The sequence below is a fragment of the Cupressus sempervirens genome, chromosome 3 (assembly GCF_028749045.1).
Source record: "Cupressus sempervirens isolate cs-2001-9-10 chromosome 3, ASM2874904v1, whole genome shotgun sequence".
NCBI lineage: Eukaryota > Viridiplantae > Streptophyta > Pinopsida > Cupressales > Cupressaceae > Cupressus > Cupressus sempervirens.
The window spans coordinates 1,112,320,669-1,112,346,955 of NC_143120.1; the positions used below are offsets into that span (position 1 = coordinate 1,112,320,669).

General features: G+C 35.2%; 1 protein-coding gene across 10 annotated transcripts in view; it reads right to left on the reverse strand.

The window, feature by feature from the left end:
- Positions 1–26,287, reverse strand: part of LOC149570682 (P-loop containing nucleoside triphosphate hydrolases superfamily protein) — a 188,976-nt gene that overhangs the window by 111,090 nt on the left and 51,599 nt on the right. For 6 of the 10 annotated variants that reach the window (XM_089823228.1, XM_089823227.1, XM_089823223.1 and 3 more), the window contains 2 exons: positions 22,102–22,199; positions 21,869–21,924 (listed from right to left, as the gene is read on the reverse strand). In XM_089823228.1, coding sequence (XP_089679354.1) covers positions 21,869–21,924; positions 22,102–22,199 — 154 coding nt within the window. Of the gene's footprint in view, positions 1–21,868; positions 21,925–22,101; positions 22,200–25,792; positions 25,892–26,287 lie in introns of all 10 variants that reach the window. The other 4 variants (XM_089823224.1, XM_089823220.1, XM_089823219.1 and 1 more) reach the window with 1 other exon arrangement.

A 26,287-nucleotide genomic window follows, 5' to 3' on the forward strand; every position in this document is an offset into this window, starting at 1 on the left:
GAGGGAAATAAAGCATTAAGATAGAGAGCTAACCTTTCTGAATGACTTCACAAGATATTTTATAATGGAATACTCTTAAGGAAGTAAGGCAATGAATCGAGTATTCTATGAAGGACAGTACATACTGTTAAGAAAAATCATATGCATATGTAAGGATGGATACACCTAGCGTGGGTATCCATAAGGCCTAGGAAGGGGAAGAACTCCCTCCTAGGAAGGATGGATATATCAAGATTGATTATCCATAAGGTCTTAAAGAGAAGCATTGCGAGAAGATGGTGCTTAGTGGAGAGTTGTTTTATTAATTAGAGCCGTAGGAAGCACTCCCCCAGGAGCTAAGCATCTGATCACAACTTCTCCTTAAGAAGGGCATAAATTGGGAATTAGGATCTTATAAGTAAATGACTTACAAGATTGAATAATGTTCTTATCATGGTTTTGGAGTACTAACGGATGATGTAGGTTTATTTGTCAAGGAGTTAGACACCACTAACTCCGGTAGCACAAAAATGATAATTTTTAACCATGTGTGTGCATTGTATCTGCATCGTGTCTTCATGCATCAATGTGTATACTTCGTGTCTGCATCGTATCTTCAAACACTGATTATATATATTTTGTGCATGCTTTATGTTTTCATATATCCTAGTATGCAGTTTCTTATTGAGTGCCAAGATCAAAGACATCATCTTTGAGTATCCAAAGCATGAATGTTCGTAGTGAGGGTCAATGCACCATGGACATTATTAGCAAGTGTTGAGATTGGGAACATTCTATCCAGGTCGGATCAAGAGGGTCTTTAATGAATGTTGTAATGCTTAGAAATGAATTAAGACAAGACTCTACATCTTTGAAGGTTTACTCACCCAAAAAGAAAGTAACACTTAGCAAGAGGAGAATCACAAGTGTTCTACTACATCAAGATAAGTTCCTTTTTTAAAATTATTTTTAGTAATTTAAATCTGATCTTGTGATATAAAATTTATATTTATAACTATTGAATCCCAAATAGAAATTGTTGTTGTAGGACTATCAACCAAATCACAAGGAGAGAATATTTAATTGCTTGAGGAAAAACAATTTTAGGAAGGGCAGACTGTAATGTCCCCATTTCCAAGATTGATTTTTATAATAATAGAGTTAATATACAATTAAATAAATGAATAAATAATTATTTAGTTAATTAAAATATTAACTAAATAAAATAATAAACTATAATATAGTTTATTTTATTATATAATGAAGCATTATAATTGCACTAATATATATATATAAAGAAATTATTTAATATTATTATATAATAATAATATTAATATAAAGACAAAAAGATTGTTATTAAACATAGAATGGATAATATTTGTATATGAAATATTAAAATAATGTTAATTATTTCATCACATAATATTATATTATCATTAAAATATATGATTAATACATGTTAAATATTAATTATAATAATGTGACTATAGAGAAAAGTCATAACTAATGAGAAATCATTATTCATCTTGTTATTTATATGGCAGAGAAGTGAGAAAATCTTGGGGGGTGGGGAAAGATACATGAAGACTACAAATAGAAAAAGGTTCAAAAACCAAATACAGCGATACACATGACTAGTCTAACCACACAACATAAATACAACAACAAGCATGGAGAAAAGGAATTTTCAAAGGCCAATATGCAACCAGTGACAAATAGGTAGGGATGGTCACGGGAACAGAATGGAGGAAGTATTCATCCACAGGTTCCTGTATCATATATCTATTGTCAACATCTTCAACAATTCACCGGCAAGGAAAGGAGGATTCACATACACAAGGAATACATTCCAAGTCTTCAGCAATATATATTATCTATTCACTATTGATTAATCCGCAACTGAGTGATATGGATTGTATACAAACCCAAAAAATATAACATTTCTCCCGTCTTCTAACTAATTGTAGAGTTTGGCATCGAACTCAATACTTCAGAGCTGAGCATGATTTGACCTAGACAAACAGTATTCAACGTGGATTATCGATAGTGCAAAGGGGAGAAAAAATAATCTGAAGATTAATAATCATACATGCAGTCATACGTTTTGGACGGACAACATCATGAACAGGAAACTACATAACCAGTTCAGAAAATCAATCACATGGGTGAAGGCAATCCATTGATGAGTATACAATCAGGAAATGAGCGGAAAAAAAAAGAGATGAATACCCATTCAACAGGTTATCTGATACAATCGGCATCTATAGAAGATATAGTCGGCATTAACCAAATTATACAATTAGGAGAAGAATCGCAAGTGACAAAGAATAATGCGGACAAAACATGGAAAGAAGATTATATTGAATAATAGGAAGATATGATACTAGAATTTGACAATATAAGAAAGGCAAATGGGAGAGTCTCCAATAATCCGCATCAAAATTCAATATTTTTTGAGAGCACAAGACAAATAGTATAATAGAAATATTTAATCGATACTAATGTACTGCAAAATTATAGTAATAAATAATGCTAGGGGAGAAGACACAGGTTATAACGAGGAAAAGACATAGGAAAAGTCAGTTCATAAATATGAATTACAATATGAAGATTATCACCACAAGGGAATTTAGGGGCAGACCATCCATCCAGTGGAGAGCATCATATTGGGAAGTAGTGACGATCGTTGAACCTTAGTCACGTAGATGATATAATAGTGCATGAAGGTCACCTCATATGTATCTAAGTCTCAAACTAATTCAATAGATGATAATAACTTCTAGAAATTAGTGATAAGATATCTATTGAAAGTCTAATCAAATACTAAAGCTAAATGACGATAAAAGGTGTTCGTAAATCAACAGCCTGTAAGGAGTGGATGGAAAAATAGAAATTCAATGAAGGAATGACATGAGGTTAAGAATATATATATATATATATATATATATATATATATATATATATATTTATTTATTTATTTATTTCAAGTCCAGATCCCATAAACATCATACATATACAAAATCAAATGAGAAGACATATTCATCAATTCATTATAAAATGGCTAATTGAAATAAGAAGAAATCCAGATTAAGTAGGGACATTACAATTTCCTTGGTTCTAATTTCATGGCCACTTGGGAAATGGTAGTTAGTAGGGTCCTCTTAAAGATTCCAGGGTTCCAAAACTGGAGGATGTGTTTTGTAATTTTTCCAATCAAGCCCTAGGTCAAGTACCATGAAGGATTTGACCTCTTGTAGTGTTCTGATTTGTGAATGGTAGGAGTTTGGTACTTGGTGAAGGGCTGAGAGTTTGGAAACCAAGCCTAACTTGATCACTTAGGTCTGTGTTGCTTTGTGAAGGAAAGGGAATGCTGGAGTGGGGCTAGAACTTGGTGATTTGGGGTTTGAAGTAACTTTGAAAAGAGTATTCAAAAACCTAATTTGTTTTGGATCTTGTTTGAAACTCTGTGAAGTTAGATCCAAAAAGCCATTTCAGGAGGGCTAAAAGGGACTCACAGGGCTACTAGGCCAAATTAGGGTTTAAGGCTTTGTGCAAGCGTATGATTCAAACTAGTGGTGTAGTCTGTGGTAAATAGGTTCCCTAAGATCATTTAAAGTCTCAGAACCCTTGGGACAAACTTCTAGGGTGTTTTCCTAGTATTGACCTAGTTGTGGGAGATTGGTGCAAAACCCATAAGTGGGCAAGTTTGGTTCTTTGTCCTTCAATTCTTGGTGAAGTTGGAGAGTGTGTTTCTTTGATCCATTGGAGGATTGGAGTGTGTTGAAACCTTGTAATAAAGTTGAAGATTTAATAGCCAGTTGGTTGATTTGAAGAGTGGGAAGCCTATTTGAAGCTTCTTAGTTGTGCTCTCTGCATCAGGATCTCATATTCCTCAATGTGTACTATGCTCCTGGCATGGAACTAAATCTTCTCTCACTCGGTCAAATTGCAACATTCTCCGTAGCTGGATGTATTTATCTCACACAAGTGTTCGATTATTGATCACAAGACTCGCACTACTGTAGTTGTTGGCATTGAAGATGGTCTTTACCGACTTGTGGATACTAGCAATTCCCTAGAGTTAGTCATGGTAACCAAAAGTTCTTCCATCACCAATCTTTGGCACTAGTAGTATGGGCAGTTAAATGTGACTATCTCTCTCTGTTGGCTCAGGAGGGACTTGTAGTTTTCCTAAGATCCAAACTTAGCATCAAGGTGTTTGCAAAGCTTGTCAAGTTTGAAAGCAGCATAGGACACCGTTTACAGATGGTGACTCATGGTGAGCCTCTAAGGTGCTTCAGTCGGTTCATGCTGCCATTTGTTGGCAATGCATACACCTTTTGTTACTAATTGAAGGTATTTCTTTCTTTTTTTTAATGATTTCAGTCACAAAATGTGGGTGTACTATCTTAGACAGAAATGAGGTGCTTTTATTGTATTCCAGAAGTTTGAGGCCTTGGTAGAGAAAGAGTTTGGTGGTTGTATTATTACTCTAAGGTTGGATAACAGGGGTAATTTTGTTCTATTGCATTCTCCAACTTCTGCGATACACATGGTATAAAACATCAGTTAACCACACACTAAACTCCTCAGCAAAATGGTGTTGTAGAACAACGCAATCATACCATTGTTGAGATGGCCCATTCTATGTTACAACACAAGAGTGCTCCTAATAATTTTTGGGCTGAAGTAGTTTTCCCCTCCACAGGTTGTTAAGGGAAAGACTTATGAAAAACTTTGGACTAGATGCAAGCCAAGGATCGGTCATCTAAACAATCTTTGGCTCTTCAGCATATGTATGGATTCCAAATGCCAAGTTGTCCAAGTTTGATTCCAAGAGTCAAAATCTTATGTTCATAGGGTACACTAACAAACATAAGGTTTACTGATCCATAGATGTCAACACTATTTGTCTTGTCTTCAGTAGGGATCAGCCTTTAAAGACATCTGATTTTGGTGCTCTACTTCCGATAGGTCTAATTGATGGGAGGGATGATGCAAATTCTGAAATTGAAGATGCTCAACCTGAGTCTCCTCTGGATGATTGTAATATTCCTTGCCTAATCCAATCAGAGAATCGATACTTATGCTGATGGTATTTCGTCAAACAGTTGGAAGGTAACCCATGTCTTATGCTGAATTTATTACAGTCATCCCACTATACTGATCATAACATGAAGGCTATGAAATAATTCCATTACACTAAGAAAATCATGCCTTTCAGCAAGCAGCCGAAACTAATTGCAGATTGACAAGTGGCCCATACAACTCGTTACTAATGTGAATGCTCCATACAATATCCGACTGTGTTCTGTATGTTCTACAGCGTCCACTCCAGTTTGCTGGTCTTATGTACCTACGTCACCTGTACATGATAAACCCAACTGTGAGCATATTCACTACCTATGTCCAGATTCGCCTCTTTTTGTGTATGATGTTGTGTGACCCTGCAGAATTTGGGAGAAAGGGATCCCCCAACACCGAGCTGTTGTTTCCAAGTCATTGCCAAAGATCTGTACATTCTTCCAGACTTCTTCCACCCCTGTGTGTTATAACTGAAACAATGCTGACCTGCAGATGATTTATGTTTACAAGACCTCCAAACGTAATGTGCTCTAGTTGTTATAAACCCTGACCTGTGGTTATGGAATGGAGGTAATCACATGCTAGGTTTACTCAGGAGGAAAACTGAGTGTCGTCTGATTACTCCCAACTACTACACATTCCCTACAGTAGTTTATCATTGAACAATGCCGTCACCATTAACTGGCATTTGGAGAATGATACTTACATCTGTAACTTCTTCTTGCCATGGGGTAAAAGATCTTATTCTTTGTCATCCAAACTTCCACTGTCAAACAATAGCTTGTGTGTTAAACTAACCATTCTGCCATGGAGCTGTAACCTCCTGAAATCAATGTATCAATCCAGTCCTTAGTTTTGAAAGTGCAAATGTGAGTTCCAGGTTTGCATCTAAACTAACTATTTTCCTTGAGGGATTTTGTCCTTAGGAAGTATCCAGTCACATTTAAGCAATCACTTAGGATTTGAATAATAACATATATTCGTTCTTTTAATCTCAATGTAGCTCCATGCTTTTATAACCTCAATATCAGGGAAGACACAAACAACTAGGCAATATGGGATTAAAAGCCAATTTCGTTTTTTAGTCACTTAAGTGACTTTATAACTTTATAACATTAAAATACTTAAATAAATCACTTAAGTCACTTAAACTTTAATATCTCTTGAAATACTTGTCCGATTGTCATGTCGTTTGAAATAGGAATCTCTCTTCATAATTCCCCATGTGACCAAATACACTTTCTAAAAATAGAAAGGGTCCATCTCAATTACCCATGACTTACTATACATAGTAAGTATGGCAAATGGAGTCCAAATGACATCAAACGAAGGCCAAATCCATAAATCGCTGAATGTCGGAGATGAATCAATCCTCAGAAGACCCTCTAACCATCCTCATTAGCTTACGAGGATCCAATATGAGGCTAGTCCCTGAAATACTGATGCTAGCAACCAATGGGGACATTACAATGATGGTAATCTTCCCCTAATTGGACCTATTCCAAATCCAATACCAGTTCTAGCTACTACAGCCAATGTTGTTTTTCTAAGCTCTGATCTAAATGGTGGGCTGAGACTATTGGTGATCTTTATTATGATGAGCTCATTGAGGATGGGTCATCCAAAACCAAGAGCAAACAACATCCAGTTAATTTTGCTCTCATGCCAACATTGAACATCTTTGAGTCTCAAATGTATTTAGATGTTAAAGGGATGCCTGAGTAGGAAAAGGCTATGGAAGCCAAATATCAGAGTCGTCAAAAGAATCACACTTCAGTCCTTTCTGATCTCCCTTCAGGGAAGAATCCCATTAGCTGCAAATGGGTGTATAAGATGAAATGCAAAGTTGACAGAACCCTTGAAAAGGACAAAGTTTGTCTCGTTGCTAGGGATTTTTTATAGAAGGAAGGTATTGACAATGACGATACTTTTGCTCCTACAACAAGATGACTACAATTAAGCTTGTCGTTGCGTTAGCGACTCAAATTGGTTGGAAAGTACATCAGCTGGATGTTAAGAGTGCTTTCCTCAACAGTGAATTGAAAAAAGTCATCTATATGCCAGGGTTCATGGTTGCTAGTAAAGAACGCAAGGTGTGCAAACTAGTAAAAGTACTCTATGTTCTGAAACAAGCTCCTCAGGCTAGGTACATCAAGATTGATAAGTAGCTCACAGATCATGGCTATCAGAGATGTCTATTTGATCCTAATTTGTATGTCAAATAAGTTGGTAATGAGAATCTGTCGATTTTTGTCTGTGTTAATGAGTTGATCATTACTGACAACTCAAAACAGCTGATTGGTGAGCTCAAACAAAATTTGTGTAGCTCATTTGACATGAGAGATTTGGGACTTCTCGATTATTGTTTAGGTGCTGAGGTTTGGCAAACAGAGAGCAGTCTCTTCATCTCTCATTCCAACTATGCTCGAAGTCTTCGTGATAAGTTTTGAATGCAAGATTGCAAACTTGCCTCCACACCCATGGAAACGAGGCTTAAGTTGTAAGCTAAGCCCGATTTACTAGTAGTCGATGAATCATTGTTCAGGCAACTAGTGGCTAATCTTATCTATCAAACTGCCACTAGACCTGACCTCAGTTTTATAGTGAGCCACATTTCACACTACGTGATAGCTCCCAAGGTCAATCATTGGGTAGTACCAAAGCATGTGCTACATTATGTGAAGGGCACTTCTAATTTTGGACTCTTGTTCACTCAAAGTGAAGATACTAGACTTCTTGGTTACACAGGTTTAGATTGGGCAAGTTCAATTGATGATAGAAAATCAACATCTGGGTATGTGTTTAGTTTGGGATCTGGTGCAGTCACATGGACTAGTAAGAAGCGGTAAATTGTAGTTCTCTCCTCGATAGAATGTTTGCGGATATGCAGATATCCAGTGTTGCCTGAGGACGCGGCATCAATATATTTTTAGCTGTCCTCAGCCCAGAAACATCTCAGAGACTTGGAGACACCTAGGGGACTTTGACTTTGACTTCTAAACCAAATTAGACTTTGACTCTCAAAGTAACACAAATTTGGCATGAGTTATGTTGATTCTTATGTCTTAAGGTTCCATTATGTATAAGTACATACTTCATCCATGTTTTCGAAAAAATATTTTAAATTTCTCTAAATATTTTAATTTTCCCTATTGTTATATAGATGTCCCCATTTGCCGTTCCCCCTCTGGTACCCAAAACCGGCAAAAACTTTTGCCATCCTAGAAACCCATCCCACTGTCTCCTATCATCCCTGTCCCATAAACTCGGAAGAACATAGCAGATATCTCAAGCAGGTCCTACTCCTTTCCTTTGTGATAATCAAGGGGTTCTCAAACTTATGACAAATCTAGAATTCCACGAAAGAACCAAGCATGTAGAAACTCGTCGTCACTTCATTCGGTAGCTTGTTGAAGACGGATACATTTAGTTGATGTATGTTCCAATAGCGGATCAAACACTAGACATCCTTGCCAAGTCCCCCAGTCCACATAGGTTTGAAAAATCCAGGGGCTCAATTGGTGCTGTTGATAGATTAAGCATTAAGAGAGGGTATTAAAATACTACTTTATTACTTATTTGAAGCTCAATAATGTGCTTTATCATAATTTAGGTGATAATATCGTCTCTATTCTTATCTGCAATTTCTTTTTAGAAACTTGCTTGTTTTGTAAATATTGTAACTAATTTATTGAGCGTCTTTGCTCATTGTTAATGCATAAAATAATTTACCAATTACTTGAGTAATACATACAACACCGGAAAGGAGAATAATTGAGCTTGAAACAGACTTGTGTATGTTTTCAGCTAGGTCTATCCATAGTCGGCCAAATTGGATTTCTATAAAGCAGGTCAACACTTGCAAAGAGAATTTCTGATTTCTACATCAATCCTTTGTTGGCTGTACAACCTCCCAAGCTGACAGGGCATTCTTAGTAGCTCAAATTGTTCTCTCTAAGCTGGAATAATCTCCCAGCGCTAGCTTACATATTGACATCTCCAGATAAGGTGAGCACATTGTTTACAATTTGTTGGTCAGATTATTTTGCTTGGGTCATATATGGTTCAATTTCAAGTGTGGAATATTATTTAGAAAAATAAATTTAGTTACCTACATATATAATTGAGTTATAATAGTTGTAGTGAATCACTAAAGTGTATGTGTTATTTCCTAGCATTAGTTTTGCCATATTAATCGAAAATACAAAAAATCTGTAAAACCAACAAAAAAATAGAATGACAAAAACAAAAAACAAATCCATTATGCTAGTCAAAGTCAAACCTTGAAAACAAACACAGCAATTCCTAGTTGGCAACTTTCAATGGTGTTACATCCCAATTTATGCCTAATTTAAAAACGTTCATATAGTCGGTGAGTTTTCATGTGAAGTAAGTTGTCAGGTAAAATTAGTTATGATCATATGAAATGGTAGAAGGTTAATCATTATAATTTCATGTGAAGATGACATGTTAGTTAATCCCTAAAATGTTATTATATTGTTATCTTGAAATCTTGGAAAGTTGGTTATTCATTATAATGGTAAGTGAAATGGTAGTTAGCTGTTATGATGTTCTATGAACAATAAATTGTTATAGTAATTATGATTATTTGAGGAATATGATATTATTGTCAAGAATTTATTTTCTTGTAGGAGCACGTTGAAGAGGGGAAGCAATGCTAGAAAGAAATTGGACACAGGGCTATGGGGTAAACAACTAGGAAAGCGTGCGTACTAGGAACTATCATGAACTACCCGGTCAATAAACATTAAACTAAAATGTGTTCTTATGAATTGGATGATCTTAGAGCTTCATGTGGTATTGTCATGCCTTAATACAATAATACCATAGTATATATATATATATATATATATGTATGTATGTATGTATGTATACATATAGATCTATATGTATACATATATGTACATATATATGTATACATGTAATTATGTATGTATGTATATATGTATGCGTGAATTAGAATAAGACACGTGTATATGGCCTCTTGATTAAAATGTATACACTAGATACGTTGTTATAATATCATGGATATGTATATACATGTGTACATACATACACAAGCATTAGGTAGGTATGGTATGTAATTATTACATTAAGATATCAGTATGAGTTGATTTATTCTTTGACAATAATTTTATTATTCAACCTCAGTGGCCATATTTCTATATTTCATTCATCAACCTTATAATATTTTGGTAGCCACTTTAATATTATTGCCACATCAAGCCGATGGAATTTTACCTTGTAACTCCTCGCTACCTTCAAAATCTTGTTCTTTATTGAGCATGCAACCGAGAAGGCAAAGATTATGGTACTGTAGCTCATTTAGAATACAACATTCTTACTTCCGCAGAGAGTTAAATATACCACCACCTGCAATCAGAATTACTTCTTCTCATTCTTGTTTGGCAGTCTTCTCTGCAAATTCCATACATTTATCCTATAGGCACATACCACCCTCTATTTCCAATCTACATTTTCTAATATGCTTGACGCCTTCTTCAGGCGTTGCGTGATCATAGTCAATATTTTGATGCCAAGCTCCCTACACCAGAATGGCAGTAGCTGATTGATACCATTCTTGTTTTACATAGCATTCAAAGATTGTGAATTCTAGCATTTGCTCAAGAATCATTTGAGCCCTTGCAAAGAACGACCTTCATTCAAGTCATAAAAATCACAATTGCCAAGATTTATGTTTTCTTTTTTCTAAAAATGATATAGTGAAGCATAGCAGATGCCTATTTGGAAACTTATAATAATGTTGGTAAACCGATCAAGATATGATCCAATGACTTCTTTCTTTATGTATATATAAGAATGCTCAAGAACTATGGCATTTCTCATATAAGAAATTCTCTTTCCAAAATTATGAATAACTGGAGAGCCGCTTATACAGGAACATCCGAAATATATTTCCTAAGATAAGAAACTATACCATTGTAAATCAAGAATAGATTTTCCAGAATTTAATTATCTTTTATAAATGCCATGGCCAAGTCGACAGATAAATTTGTTGTGATTATGAATGCTTATACATCCAAATTATCTTTTATAAATGCCAAGGCTAGGTCTGCAAATACATTGGCTGTGATTATGAATGCTTAAACATCCACTCGATGATTCATTTAGGAAGACCAGCATGGTCATGATGAAGGGTGTGAAATGGCAATCATTGAACTATGATTTATTCCTGCATGATAAAAGGAAAGAACCACCAATAACTTAAGCAAATAACAAGAAATGTTTAAAGTTTGTGTCAGCTCATGATAGTCCATAGTATAGTCTTGTTGTCAAGTCGAGTGGTGGGTGACCCGGTACATAGTACCCTTAGAAATCCTTGGCCAAGGTAGGTTAGTGGCATGCTTGCTACTGTAATCACTCGAGGTTAGGGTTGCTAACAGTTGGCAAATAGGTGAATGGAAGGTATCCTAAACCTAGTTGGTTGTTTAGCCAACACTCTAACACCAGGATGCTTAGTGGCTGAATAGTGGTGTCCCAAGCTTAATCCCATGGTAGGGAGGGCCTTTCTTATTAGAGATTGTGTGGGGATACTTAAGGGTCCGCAATTAGGAGGTTAAGCCCTTGGCAATGCTTCTCCTCGCCTATAGTAGCCAAGGGTTGCACAACTCAAGGTTAAATACTATATGCAAGACATCTAAAAATCGGGTACTTTATATTTATGTTTTGCATTTTCGGTTATGTATTGTAGTTAGATAATATGGTTAGGATTAGTTTCTCCTTTATTCGATTAAGAAGCAGCTAGATCAGTTATTTCTTTACTTGAATGAATATGAATTGGAATGAAACAAAAATTATATACAGGTGATACTAAGGTCGTTATAACTATCTTTCATGTTACCTTGAAAAAAAATGTTATTTTGGTTATTTCCAATTCCTTAAATTTAGTATAAGATTTTAGAACATTACAAATGGTATTAGAGCATTGGGTTTGGCACTGGACCTTGGGCTCATCACTATCCTAGCTAGAGGACTAAAAAATGCAGTGTTAAATGGAAAACATGATGTATATTCGGACTGCTCAAAAGAAACCCTGCCACCCCGTATTATTCTACTTGATTAAGAACATGCCAAAGTATGACTACTCCCTCTATATTGTACCCAAGGATGATGAAACTTTAGGCCAAGCTCTGCTCCGGATAGAGAGAGAACGAGAGAGAGAGAGAGAGAGAGTGGGATGGACTCCTACTAAGAAGGCAATTTTTAGAACCAAACTCATAGAGGAATGGAATGCCAAGCAAACAAGTCCACTCATGATTTATCATAAACCTAGTAAAGGGCAGCAAATGCCCAAGGAAAAATACCCCTCATATTTTCTTTTTCTTCAAGGATATAGCCCTTTACATAGGCTAAGCATAAAGCCCTTATACATGCCTCTCAGCTGATACGGCAGGATCGATGAATCACTCTACATGCATCTTTCTTCCCTACTTAGGAATAGGGTGTCTAATTTCTTAAAAAGATCTATGATGAGCTATTTTGATGTATCCTCGAGAGAGGAAGTTCTGTAAATAAGATTGGTTGCAGTTGCCACAAGAAAAGAAAAAAAAAAATCTATTTTGTACTAAAATAAATGGCATTGGCATTTAAATTGTTTTTTGAAAATAATTGAGTCTTCTCTCTCTTCCTGAGTATATGTACGAAAACGTAATATTGATGAAGAACCAATTTTATATTTCAAGCAAGCGAAAACAATGTAGAGAATGAGATGTCCAATATGACCATTCCTCAAAATTTCATTCCACATACCTCTCTTCCCCAGAATTCCGCTCCTCCGAACCCCAAGGACCTATTGGTCCAAGTATTGCAGGAAACTCAAAATAGAATGGAAAACTTGGAGAAAAGAATGAATGCCTTAGCGGCTCAACTTGGGCAAGGTCAGGAGGACACCCACTCCTCTCCCAATCCTAAAACTAAGCGGGAGATATCTACTCATAGTGAACATGAAACAAGACCTCCTAGAACACAGTCTCAAAAACAAAAGAAATAGGAGATAGTCAATGTTCTATGAACTGACATTAAAAAGATAAAACCCCCTAGATTTTCTGGATCTAAATTCGGTGAAGCCGCAGAGGCTTAGTCAACCGAGAAGGAACAGTACTTCGAAATCAAAAGTTTCTCGGAAACCTCCAAAGCAATTTTGGGAATTTATCACCTCTCAGGAGAAGCAACCACATGATGAGGAAACACCAAAATAGAACTAAATCTTAAGACTACCAATATCACCCAGGATAGGTTTGTCTCTCTTTTTAAGAACAGATGGCTTCCGCAAACCTTTTAAGACTAGAAGCTGCTAAACTTTTAAAATCTTAAGCAAGGAGATATGACAAATACATGAGTACAAGAAGAAGTTCACCCGTCTCCTAAAGTATGTTCCCCCATATCAATAGGATAGGAATCTAAAGGTTAGAAAACTTGTCATGGGGTTAAACAACAGAATTGGGGGAGTAGTTCATGTAATTTCCCCCATAAACCATGGAGGAAGCTCTTGAAAGAGTCATCCGACAAGAACACAGTTAAAAGGGATGATTCCATCCACAATAACAAAAGGAAGGCAAATTGGAGTACCAACAATTCTGACTCCAGGTCACACAGAAAGAGTTTCAAAAACTTTAAGCCCAACAAACCTAAATACAAGAGAAACAATAATAAAGAGTTTAAAGGTACCTCCAATAATGACAGTGGCAGTGGTAACAAGGGAAATGAAAGGAAAAGACCACTTAAAGGTTGCTTCACTTGTGGCAAAAACCACTACGCAAACCAATGTCCTAATAAGGGCATCTCTAACTAGCAACTACGACCTACCTTACCTCCTCAACAGGTCGTATTTTAGAGGAAGATGCATACAGCCCTAGATAACTGACAGGCAGAGCAGCAATTAGCTCCTATAGAAACCCCTGGTAAGATTTATGGAACCCCTATCTCTATTTTAATTGATATCGGAGCCACTGAATGTTTCATCTCCATAAAATTATTAAGTAGATTTCCCAAAAGAATAGGATTTATGGCCCGACACTGAACTATTGAAAATGCAAATCAATCAAAAGCTCATATAGATCAATGTCTATTTGAGGCATAGGTAGACTTCCCAAATTTCTCTACTAAAGTTAACTTGTACATAGCACCTCTAGGGTCCTACTATCATCATGGGGATAAATAGGCTCACTGGGCACAAAGCAAAGGGTAGATTGTCATACAATGACAGTAGAATGTCTAGACAACCAAAGAAATCCTATGAGCATTCAAGGAATAATCCATGAAGTGAAACCTCGTAAGATCTCAGCCATGCAACTTAAGAGATGCAAAAGAAAGGCGTGTGAAGTTTTTGCAATAAAGATAGAAGACCTAAGAGGACCTTTGGAAACTACTTATCAAGATGATTACATTTTTTGAAGATGGGGAGATTAGAGAAAGATTAAGAGAATCTCTTGTAGAAAAATATCCATATCTTAAAAAAATTCAGGACGTATTTCCAGAGGAACTTCCTGGCCTAGCCCCTTCCAGGGTATTTGATTTCACCATAGACCTGTTACCTAAGGCAAAACCGATATCAAGAGCAATGTACCATAGGACCACAATAGAGCTAATGGAGTTACAAGTTCGGTTACAAGATTTCCTCATCCGACCGAGTGTTTCACCTTGGGGAGCCCTAATGCTATTTGTTAAGAAAAATGATGGAACCATGAGACTGTGCATAGATTATAGAATGCTTAACAAAGTCACCATCAAGAATAGATATCCACTCCCCAGCATAGAAGATTTATTTGATCAAATGAGGGGGGAAGCGATATTTTCCAACATTGACTTTAGATCAAGTTATCACCAGCTTTGAATTAAAGAAGAGGATATTCATAAAACCACCTTCAAAACTCGCTCAAGGCACTATAAGTTCACAATTTTACCCTTCGAATTAACTAACACCCCCACTCCCCCCCACCCCCCCCGGCTTTTATGAATCTCATGAATAGCATATTCCAAGACTGTTTAGACAAGTTTATGCTAGTTTTTATCAATGATATTCTCATCTATTCTAAGAATGAGGAAGAGCACCAAAAGCATCTTGAGATAGTATTGCAAAGATTACATGAATACAAGTTGTAAGAAAAGCTATCTAAGTGTTCTTTTTATCATGAAGAAATCCAATATTTAGGACATATTATATCAACCAAGAGAATAGAATTAGACCCCGCCAAGATCAAGGCAATCAAAGAATGGTCGATGCCTAGGAATGTGTCAAAAGTCACAAGCTTAATGGGTTTGGCAAGTTTTTACAGGAAATTTGTTAGGTATTTCTCTAGGATGGCGCATCACATCACCACCCTACAAAGAAAAGGGAAGGAATTCATTTGGCCTCAAAAAATGTCAAGCAACCTTTGACTATTTAAAGAATAGGTTGAACTTTGCACCAATACATAGGGTACCAAATCTTGAGAGTCATTTTGTGGTTATAAGGGATGCATTAGGAGGAGTAGGCGGTGTTTTGATGCACGAAGACGAGTTCATTGATTATGAATATAGAAAGCTGAAAAACTATGAACAAAACTATGCACCACATGAGCTAGCAGCCATTGTCCATGCTCTACATTAGTGGAGACATTATCTAATTGTGAAACCATTTGAACTTAGGTCGAACCACTATGGGTTGAAGTATCTATTCACCCAACCCAATCTTAGTGCTTGTCAAAGGTTGGTAAAACTCTTAGTATGTTACAATTTTGAGATTAATTATATCAAGGGCAAAGAGAATAAAGTAGTTGATGTCTTCAGTTGGCGAAGGCATATTTCAGCCATAGTAACAATAAATATTGGGCTTAGAGAGCAGGTAGTGCAGTGTCTGCCAAGAAATGACTTTTACAATGAGGTTCGCCAAGCACTCCTTACAAATCCTCAAGATTCCCAGTATGAAGGATACGAACTAGAAAGAGATGGACTCTTAAGATATAAAACTAAGATGTATATACCTAAGGATCTAGAGATTCAAAAGATGATTTTGGGGGAGACACATAACATCCTTTACTCAAGACACCCGGGAGTAACCAAGTTGTTGGCGGATATTAAACCTTTGTACTTCTAGAAAGGCATGAAGAAGGAAACAACGGAATATGTGGCAAGATGTCTCAAATGCCAGAGGGTTAAGGCAGAACACTAATACCCAGTTGGATTGTTACAACCAAACAAAGTTCTCAAACAGAAAGGGAAAATAACCAAATGGATTTTATCCAAGGGTTATCCATGACACGAAGCAAGCATAGTACTATTCTGGTACTTGAGGATTGACTAACCAAGATAGCACATTCCATCCTTGGAATTTTAACTGATGGAGCACCAAAAATAACTAACAAGTTTGTGAGAGATTTTCAGACTTCACAGAATCCCAGAAAAGATCATATCTAACTCAGATGCTAGGATGAAATTGAGATTTAGGGAAACATTATTTTCAACTTTAGGAACTAAGTTGAACATCAATTCGACGTACCACCCAGAAACTGATTATCGCCCAGAAAGGGTAAACCCAGTGTTATAGGATCTCTCAAGAGTATGTTGCATGGATCGACAATATCAATGGGAGGTGTATCTTCCCTTGGTCGAATTTTCCAATAACAAATCATATCAATCTGCTATTAAGATGACACCGTTTGAGGCCTTATACAGTCGTAAATCTAGAACCCCTATAAATTGGAACAGAATTGAGGACCAAATCATTGTTGGGCCCGAAATGCTTCTAGAGATGGAGAAAACAAGTAATTCAGATCCATCAAAGGCTGTAGCAGGTGAATGACCAACAAAAATGTTATGCAGATGCAAAGAGGATTCCTAGGGAATTCTTGGTGGGAGAAAAGGTACTCCTGAACATTAAACCACAGAAAAGTACTACTAAGTTTTCTAGGAATGTCAAATTAGCCCCAAGATATGTGGGACCCTTTGAGGTGTTGGAAGTCATAAACCTTGTGGCCTACAGAATTACTCTATCTAAAACTCTTACCAAAATGCATAATATATTTCATGTTTCTTTCCTTGAGATATATGTAACCAGCCATGAACATTTTATTGATTGGAATCTCTTGCAGGTGCGAAAGCTAGGGGTGGTGGAAATAGAGCCACTCAAAATACTTAAGGTGCATAAGCTTTGCTTGCGAAATCGTGATATCACCTGGTGCAAGGTCCAGTTGGACTAGTAAACTGAAGAAAATGCTACTTGGGAAGATTATGATGAGGTCTCCCAGAACTTTCCACATCTATTTCCAAAAACTTGAATTATGAAAAAATTTTGATTCAAAAGCTGATACAATGATAAATATGACGTAAATGGGTAATTTTGTTTATTTCTTTCGAGCAATTCATCGAGGACAATGAATCAAAGGGGGAGGGTATATTACATTCCAATATTTTCTTTATTTTAACGTTCATATAGCTGTTCAGTTTTCATGTGAAGTCAGTTTGTAAGTAAAATTAGTTATAATCATGTTAACTAGTAGATGGTAAATCATTATAATTTCAAGTCAAGCTGACATGTTAGTTAATCGTTAAAATGATATTAGATTGTCATCTTGAAATCTTGGAAAGTTGGTTATTCATTATAATGGGCAATGAAATGGTAGTTTGTCATTATGATATTTTATGAACAATAACTTGTTATATTAATTATGATTATTTGAGGAATAAGATATTATTGTGCAGAGTTTCTTTTCTTGCAAGAGCACGTCGAAGGGGGGAAGCTTTATCAGAGAGGAATTAGGCACCGGACACCACTCCACCTATGTGTCGACAAGTATGAATTCTAACCAAAAAGGCTACGGGATAAACGACTAGGCAAGCACAAGTGTACTAGTGACTATCATGAGTTTCCTGGTCAATAAATATGCATTATTAAAAAGATCATTAACATAAAATTAAAATGTGTTACCTTATGAATTGGATGATCTCATAGCTTCATGCGGTATTATCATACCTTAACACAATAATATGCGTATGCTAGTTACGTATTATATCATGCATACGTATATACGTGTGTACATACATACACAAGCATAGGTATGTATGGTATGATATTATTATATTAAGATATTAGCATGAGTTGATTTTATTTTTTGACAATAGTTTTATTATTCAACTTGAGAAACCATATTTCTATACTTCATTCATTCACCTTAAAATATTTCGGTAGCCACTTTAAAATCATTCCCACATCGATTTGATGTCCTTTTATCTTGTAACTCCTCACCAATTTGACAATCTTGCTCGTTACTGAGCATGCAACCGAGAAGGCAAAGATTATGGTATGATAGCTCATTTAGAATACAATATTCTTTACTTTAGAGCAAAGTAAAATATACCACCACATGCGATCAGAATTACTTCACCTTGTTTCCTAGTCTTCTCTACGCGTTCAATACATTTATCCAACAAGCACATACCAACCGATATGTCCATTATACATTTAGATAGTGCTTGTCGCCCTCTTCAGTCGTTGCGTAATCATATTCAGTATATCAGTTTCGAGCTTCCTACAACAGAATGGCAGTAGCCAATTAATACCATTCTTATTTTACATAGCATTCAAAGATTGTGAATTCTAGCATTTCCTTAGGGATCATTCGAGCCCTTGCAAAGGACAACCTCTAGTCAAGTCATGAAATCAACATTGCCAAACTTTTTTTTTTTCTAAAAATGATATAGTGAAGCGTAGCTGATAACTATTTGGAAAGTTATAATAATGTTGTTAGAACAAATCAAGATATGATCCAATGACTTCTTTCTTTATCTAAATATTGTACGAATGCTCCAGAACCATGGCATTTCTCATATAATAAATTATCTTTCAAGAATTATGAATAATTGGAGTGTAGCTTATACAGGGATATCTAGAATATATTTCCTGAGATAAGAAACTACACCATTGCTAATCAAGAATAGATTTTCCAAAATTTCATTATATTTTATAAATGCCAAGCCCAAGTCGACAAATACATTGGTTGTGATTATGAATGCTTATACATCTACCCCATGATTCATCTGGGAAGACCAGCATGGTCGAGATGAAGGGTGCGAAATAGAAATCATTGAACTATGATTTCTTCATGCATGGTAAAAGGAAAGAACCAGCAATAACTTAAGCATGTAACAACAGATGTTTAAAGTCCGTGTTAGCTCATGATAGTCCATAGTATAGTCTTGTTTGTCAAGTCGAGTAGTGGTTGATTGGGTACATAGAGATATCACAAATCCATGGCCAATGTTGGTTAGTGGCATGCTTGCTACTGTGATCACTAGAGGTCAGGGTTGATAACAATTGGCAAATAGGTGTATGGAAGGTAATATAAACCTAGCTAGTTGTTTAGCCAACACTATAATACTAGGATGCTCAGTGGTTGGATAGTGGTGTCCCAAGCCTAATCCCAGCGTAGAGAGGGCCTTTCTCAGTAGAGATTGTGTAGGGATACTTAAGGGTCCATGGTTGTGAGGTTAAGTCCTTGACAATGCTTCTCCTCTCCTCCAGTAGCCAAGGCTTGCACAACTCAAGATTAAAGTCTACATGCAAGACATCTGAAAAATCAGGTACTTTACTTCATATTTATATTTTGCATTTAAAGTTATGTACTATAGTTAGATAATATGGTTAAGATTAGTTTCTCTTTTATTGGATTAAGAAGCAATTAGATTAGTAATTTCTTTACTTGAATATGTATGAATTGGAATAAAATAATAATCATAGGTGATACTAAGGTCGTTATAACAATCTTTCATGTTTAACTTGAAAAAAAATGTTATTTTGGTTATTTCCAGTTCATTAAATTTAGTATGAAAATTTAGCATCTTACAAATGGTATCAGAGCAGAGAATCTGCTAGCTTGTTGAGTGTGGTGTTCTCATTTATACATCTAGGTAGAGCTAACATAAACAAATACTATGCTTGTGGGAGAGCTCAGGCTCGATTACATTCGGTATCGAGGAAACAACAAAAATTGGAGATCTACATGATGTTAATAGAAATTCGAATAGTAGGATCTCGATTGTGAGTTGCTGAGGACTTTAACTAATACACAACCATGGATAACACAAGTATGAGACGGATTAAAGGATACCTCGGATCAATTAGAGTTGGGTAGAGACAAGACAAGCATGGATCAGTAGGTCCCTTTCCTTAGATGATAGCATATTTGGCTCTCCTAGACGAGAGAAGACATACACATGCACAGTTAATAGATGCCTAAAGCCACACTTCCATCCTAGAGAGGAGCATGCAGCAATAGATCCCTTGGACAATGTAGGATTCAAGGATGCAATGATTGCAGCTATAAATGAGTGGTGTGCTTTACCTCAACATATTAGATATGCATTTCCACTGCCCCATTATTGTGCTCAGTGTCTAGATACTTTGAGGTCTAGAGGAGATAGATGGCCTATACAACACCAAAATGGGGACCTTGGAAATTCTATCAGCAAGCTTACATTATCTCCATTCGATTGCAGTGGGAAGTGCACAAGTTTGACATTTATCTAGCACTTCAACTTATGCCAGAGTAGGAGGCTATTAAATTTGCAGTGTTACGTCAAGAGTGGGGGCTGTATACGATTGGTGGCACCATGAATTAGTCACACAGAACGATGATCTCATATGCTCCTATACTAAGTTCACATGGACGCTTATAGCTAGGTTTAATCGGAAGGACATTGATTCGTACTATAGAGATCTAGCCTTGAAGAGGAAAACAGGTCATGGATAGGCATACATCAATGAGTTTCACCATGATGCAGTCATGGTTCCAAAGATGCCTCCCAGGCGTGTTGTTATGCTTTTCATTAAGGGTCTATAGGAAAGACTTTGTGTTTTGGTGAACACTTTTAAGACCAAACCCGTAGAGAAGGCCATATAGACTACACTTGAGTTTGATACATCTCTACAAGCTTCTTCTTAATATAAAGTATTTTAATAATATATTAAATAAACAAAATATTATATCAAAATTATATTTTTCATTTTTTATTTATTTTTAATATTTTGTATAGTATCAAACAACCATTTAACACATAGATTGTGATATAGGAACATTATCGGTTATATTATGATATTTATTTAATATAGGTTTCCTATATTAAAATATATTTTATTTATTGTAAATAATTATATTGGGTTATCATTTTATTTTTTATTCATTTTCATACTTGGTATTATTATCATAATTAAATGATATTATAATATGATTAAATATTATATTATAATCAAGCAAGAGCCTACAACACAACGGTAACTTGTCAGCCTCTCATGTGGGAGGTCTTGGGTTCAAATTTGCTTAACACATAAAATAATTAATTACAATAAATAACAATAATTAATCTTGGCTTCGGCTGTTTACCAATCCAAAAAAAAAATTATTATATTATAATTGTATCTCTATTTATTGTAATTATATTATTTTTTATTTATTGATATATAAGTCTTATTTTGATGGGGATATCACAACTTTAGAGCATTACTTGTACATAATAAGTATGAGAAGTGAATAAATAAACAATTATTATTCACGGAATCACTAATTACATGTTAAAAAGTGCACCTATAGATACCTGAGATGAAGTTAAATTACAAAGCACCTGACTCCCTAACATACATATATGTCGGTATTTAATACAACCATCATTTTATAACTTATATTGATAACAGACGCTGCTTTATAACAGTCAATTAATTGATATCTATAAACTTCTTCACTAAAATTTATTTCAAATCCTTGGATTAACCAGATTGAGAGTGCATCCTTACCTCAATTATTATAGGTTTTCCATCCTTCATTGCCTTTTTCAAATCACCGGCAAGACCTAAAAGGAAACTCGTCAAATCAGGATGCAAAGTTGCTTTAGCGTATCAATGATTGAATGGACAGACTGCATTCAACAAATCTAAACCTTTATCATAACAAAATCAAATGAATGGCTACTTATCACCATAAATTAAAATATTTGTGATCAGGTTACAAAGTTATCACCATCACATACCTTTGCGAACAATTCGACACTCCCTGCAAAATTCTGTAACAAGCTCTTCTGAAGAGCTAAATTCTCTAGCCCAAATCGGTGTTGAAGCCAATGGGGCACTGTAAGACATGATATGGAAGTATAAGTAAAGCAAATAGTTTGACATGATAATCTACAAATGCATAAGCATGAATACCAAAATGCAAAGGTATAGTTCAAACTTCAAGTGAATACCATAATCAAAACTACTTTTGAAAAGCTGTAGTTAAACAAGTTGGAACAAATTGAAGTACCAAAAACTTCCAAACAAAGAATTTACGAAAACATACATATAAAAATACTTCTCGAACTAATTATTGTTTATTCCTTACACAACATTAGCATTTTGATTTCTCTACTGCAAAGACAGCGCATTACATAATAGTGTTTATCTACCGCAAAGACAGCGCATTACATAATAGTGTTTATGGTACAACCATTCTTACTGTTGGTTCCCAAAACCCCAGATCAGAATACTACAAGTCTTGTCAACTCGATGCTGGGATATCCAACCGGTTGTGGGCAACTTGATGGAATTGAATGATGTAATCTAAGTTCCCTGCACTTCTAGCTCTGTAAGGCCAAGGCGGGTGCACCTAATCCTGGACAACAACTTAGATCCAAGATGCTTAAAGCAAATTGATTAGAATTTATATTAAAAGTTTCTTAAATGGCAAGAATTGTAGAAAACTTTCAACTTGTATGAAAATGCGGAAAAATGATTAAATTTTGAATTGAAAATGAGAATAAATAATTGTAAGAATGACTTAAAGATAATAATAATTATGAATTATTGCAACAAATGAATACATTAATTGCTCAAAGGAAAGATATGAAATAATTGCCAGCTTATGAATTATGAATCATGAATAATATAAAGAGAACTGCGTAATTAAATGGGGAAATAGAGTCGATACTATAAGTTGAAATGTACAACTTTATAAAATTGTTGCACTTAAACTATAAACGATTTTAACAATTCAGACGCAACAGATCAATTATACAAATGCAATTTTAAACTAGTCTACAATGGGCTTTAACTCTTGTGATATGGAAACAATCTAGACATAAATACGGAAACAATTAAATATTTTGCAATATCTATGTTTATCAAGTTTGAAATGCAATAATGACCTAGTCCACTTATTCGAATTTTAAAATGTTTATAGAAATTAATAAAAATATTTATAAAGGACACAACTTAATAATATTTTAAACTCTAATGCAAATGAATAAAATAAACACCTACAGATTATGCAAAAAAAAACATTGCACTAGAGACGCTCCTTATGGATGATCCATCCAATGCAATTTGCCTCCAGAACCGCATGTAACAAATATTTATTCACTAATCAAGAACCCACGGGCTTAGTTCAAAGATTTGATCATGGCCAAGAGAAGAATATAATATATCAAGAGTGCACTTATAATATGCCAAAAAAATAATTTAGGAAATAAAATGTTAAGTACCTCTGTATTTTTCGTATATCAAAACTTATGGAAAATATGAATTGTCCATAATTGTATTTTACATCTTTTATTTATAAGGCAATAAGAGGTATCGGTTTCTTTTCTAAAAATCACACCCCTTCATAACATATAACTAATTACAAAGCTTTAAAACATCTTTGACCAAACAGTTTGATAATTTCATATTTTGTGCTCATTAAAAAATAACCAAACAATTTACTTCATTGTTGAAAAAATGGAAATACTCATGCATAAACTCTCTATCTGTGGATTTATTCATACCTACAAAAGACATAGACTATGATTAGATATAGACTATCCAATAATAATAGGTAAAAATCCTTGCTTGAATGGTCTCTCTAGGATACGAAAACTAAAAATTTCATTATCGTGGTTATTTCTTTTCAAAATAGTACTCTGCATATATATCTCAAGATACCGAAGTGCGATTTTAGGCTGAAGGGCTCCGACTCAATTCCAATCGCTTCTAATGATGCAAATACACATTTTTTGATATCCTTTACTTTGGAAGATTACGGCTATGATGCGTAATGTATCTCTCACAATATTTTGCATTTGGCACCATTGTGGTTCTTCATGGTTCATCGAGCGTAGGTGCTCCTCAGTGTCTACTACGCAAGCCCTCTGATGTTTATTTAGGCAAACTTATTTATTATTGTAAATCAGAACAACTCCCATCCTGATAGCTTCATGTGATTTGGTTAACACATTGATAGTGATTAAATGGAAACGAAACGGCATGCTTAGGATAGTTTGTTTGCTTCAAACAATTAGTTGCTCAAAGATTGTTGGAAACCCATTTCAATAATTTCACAATCCACGCCTAAACACAACCTTATCACTTGCAAAGTGTTGCATGAGTTTCTTGTGCTCCAATCATATCCTCAAAACATCATGTTGTTGAAGCTTCAATTCGCTAATTCCAGGTGACTGCTGAAGCATGCATAATAAAATATCTCAGATATGTTTTCTAATGGATGAATATCTATTTAACTTGGATTGCACACAATCTGTGATCACATGTCAATGTTATGCTTGAAAACATTACTAAAAATGTTGTTTCTTCTCTCATGGATGTTTTTCGTGGATGTAGGGACTAAATCATTGCTCAGACTTATATTTGTTCTTCTCCTTTCAAAATCTAGAAACCATGCTTACCGCTACAAGCTTTTTTAAAGAAGAAACTCCTTGAATCGATACTACTGTCCTGATCATCTTTGTAGCATAAGGTAAGTTTTGATGCCATAACCTTTTGTATAAGCATTAGCACCTTGCTTTTCATTCTTGTACTTTTCGTCTTACATGACCAGTACTCAAATTTGATCACCGCATCAAAATAACAGACTTAAGAAACTTCAACAATTACTTGTAGTAAGAACTCTAAACAAGGCCCATTAGCTACTCCATTTATTTGGACTAACTTTGACTAGTATTTACGTCATTATTATTTTCATATCGATTGATGGAAAAAGTTAGAAAGTATTACTGTAAGTGCTCAAGATATTAGACATGCTTTTGAAACCTTTGGGAATAACTTTACTTTTCTCTCAGCAAAGCTATGCCTTTGGTTGTCATTTAAATTGTTCTCATATTAACATCAGCGAGTGGATTAATGATTTAGGCAATAATGGAGAGTTTCTCACACTTCGAGCCTTCTTGCTCTATCCAAGGCTTTCTCTTAGCCTTCCTAGGGTTTATTCTTGATACCCTACTTCAGAGGATCTTTTCCTAGTCCTCTCCAACCTTGAAACTCGTCTATCAATTCACTCCTAACCCTTCAAACCCCAAGTATGCAACTTTGTGCTTAGCCTGCAAACAAACTCACCAAGCATCCCAACAAGGCAAATGAGTGTTTTGACAACCCTCACAATGTTCTTGATCATTTTCCAACCATTTTGCACCATCTTTCAAAGTCCTAGTCTTCAAAATCACAATCTTGCTCTTTTAGGCCTCGTAGCCCCATGAGCCCCAATTAGGCCTCTTACAAACAAGGAAATATGAAATAACTCCATGTAAAGACTCTAATTATGCCCAATAAAATTATCAATGTCAATGAACAATTTTTTTCTATGTCTTTGTTTTATTTAATTTTTTTCAATCATGCGTACATGGTGAATATTGAATATAACCATTCAACTCAAAAAATTACTTGTTATTGTATTAGAGGAAGGAAAGACAATACTTGACGAAATATCTTAAGGCCAACTTGACGGGATTGATCGACGCTATCCAAATCCCCTGCACTTCTGGCTCTGCAAGACTAACGCGTGTGTACCTGATCCTGAATAAAACACTTAAGCCCAGGATGCTTTTAGCAGATTGATTAGAATGTGAATATAATGAAAGCTTTCAAAATGGCAAAAATTATAGAAAGCTTTAAGATTGCAAATTACGAATTGAGAATAATAAACGAATATATGAGAGTTTTTTGAATAAAAGTGATTATTACTGATGATTGCAACAAATGAAAATATATTAATTCTTCAAAGGGAAAAAAAAACAGTTGTCAGCACATGGATTATGAATCAAGAGTAAAAGACCAATGCTTAATTAAATGGGCAATCAAAGTCAATATTATAAGTTGAAACGTACAACTTTATAAAATTCAATATATTTAAACTATAAATAATTTTAACAATTCAGACGCAATGGATCAATTATATAAATGCAATTTAAA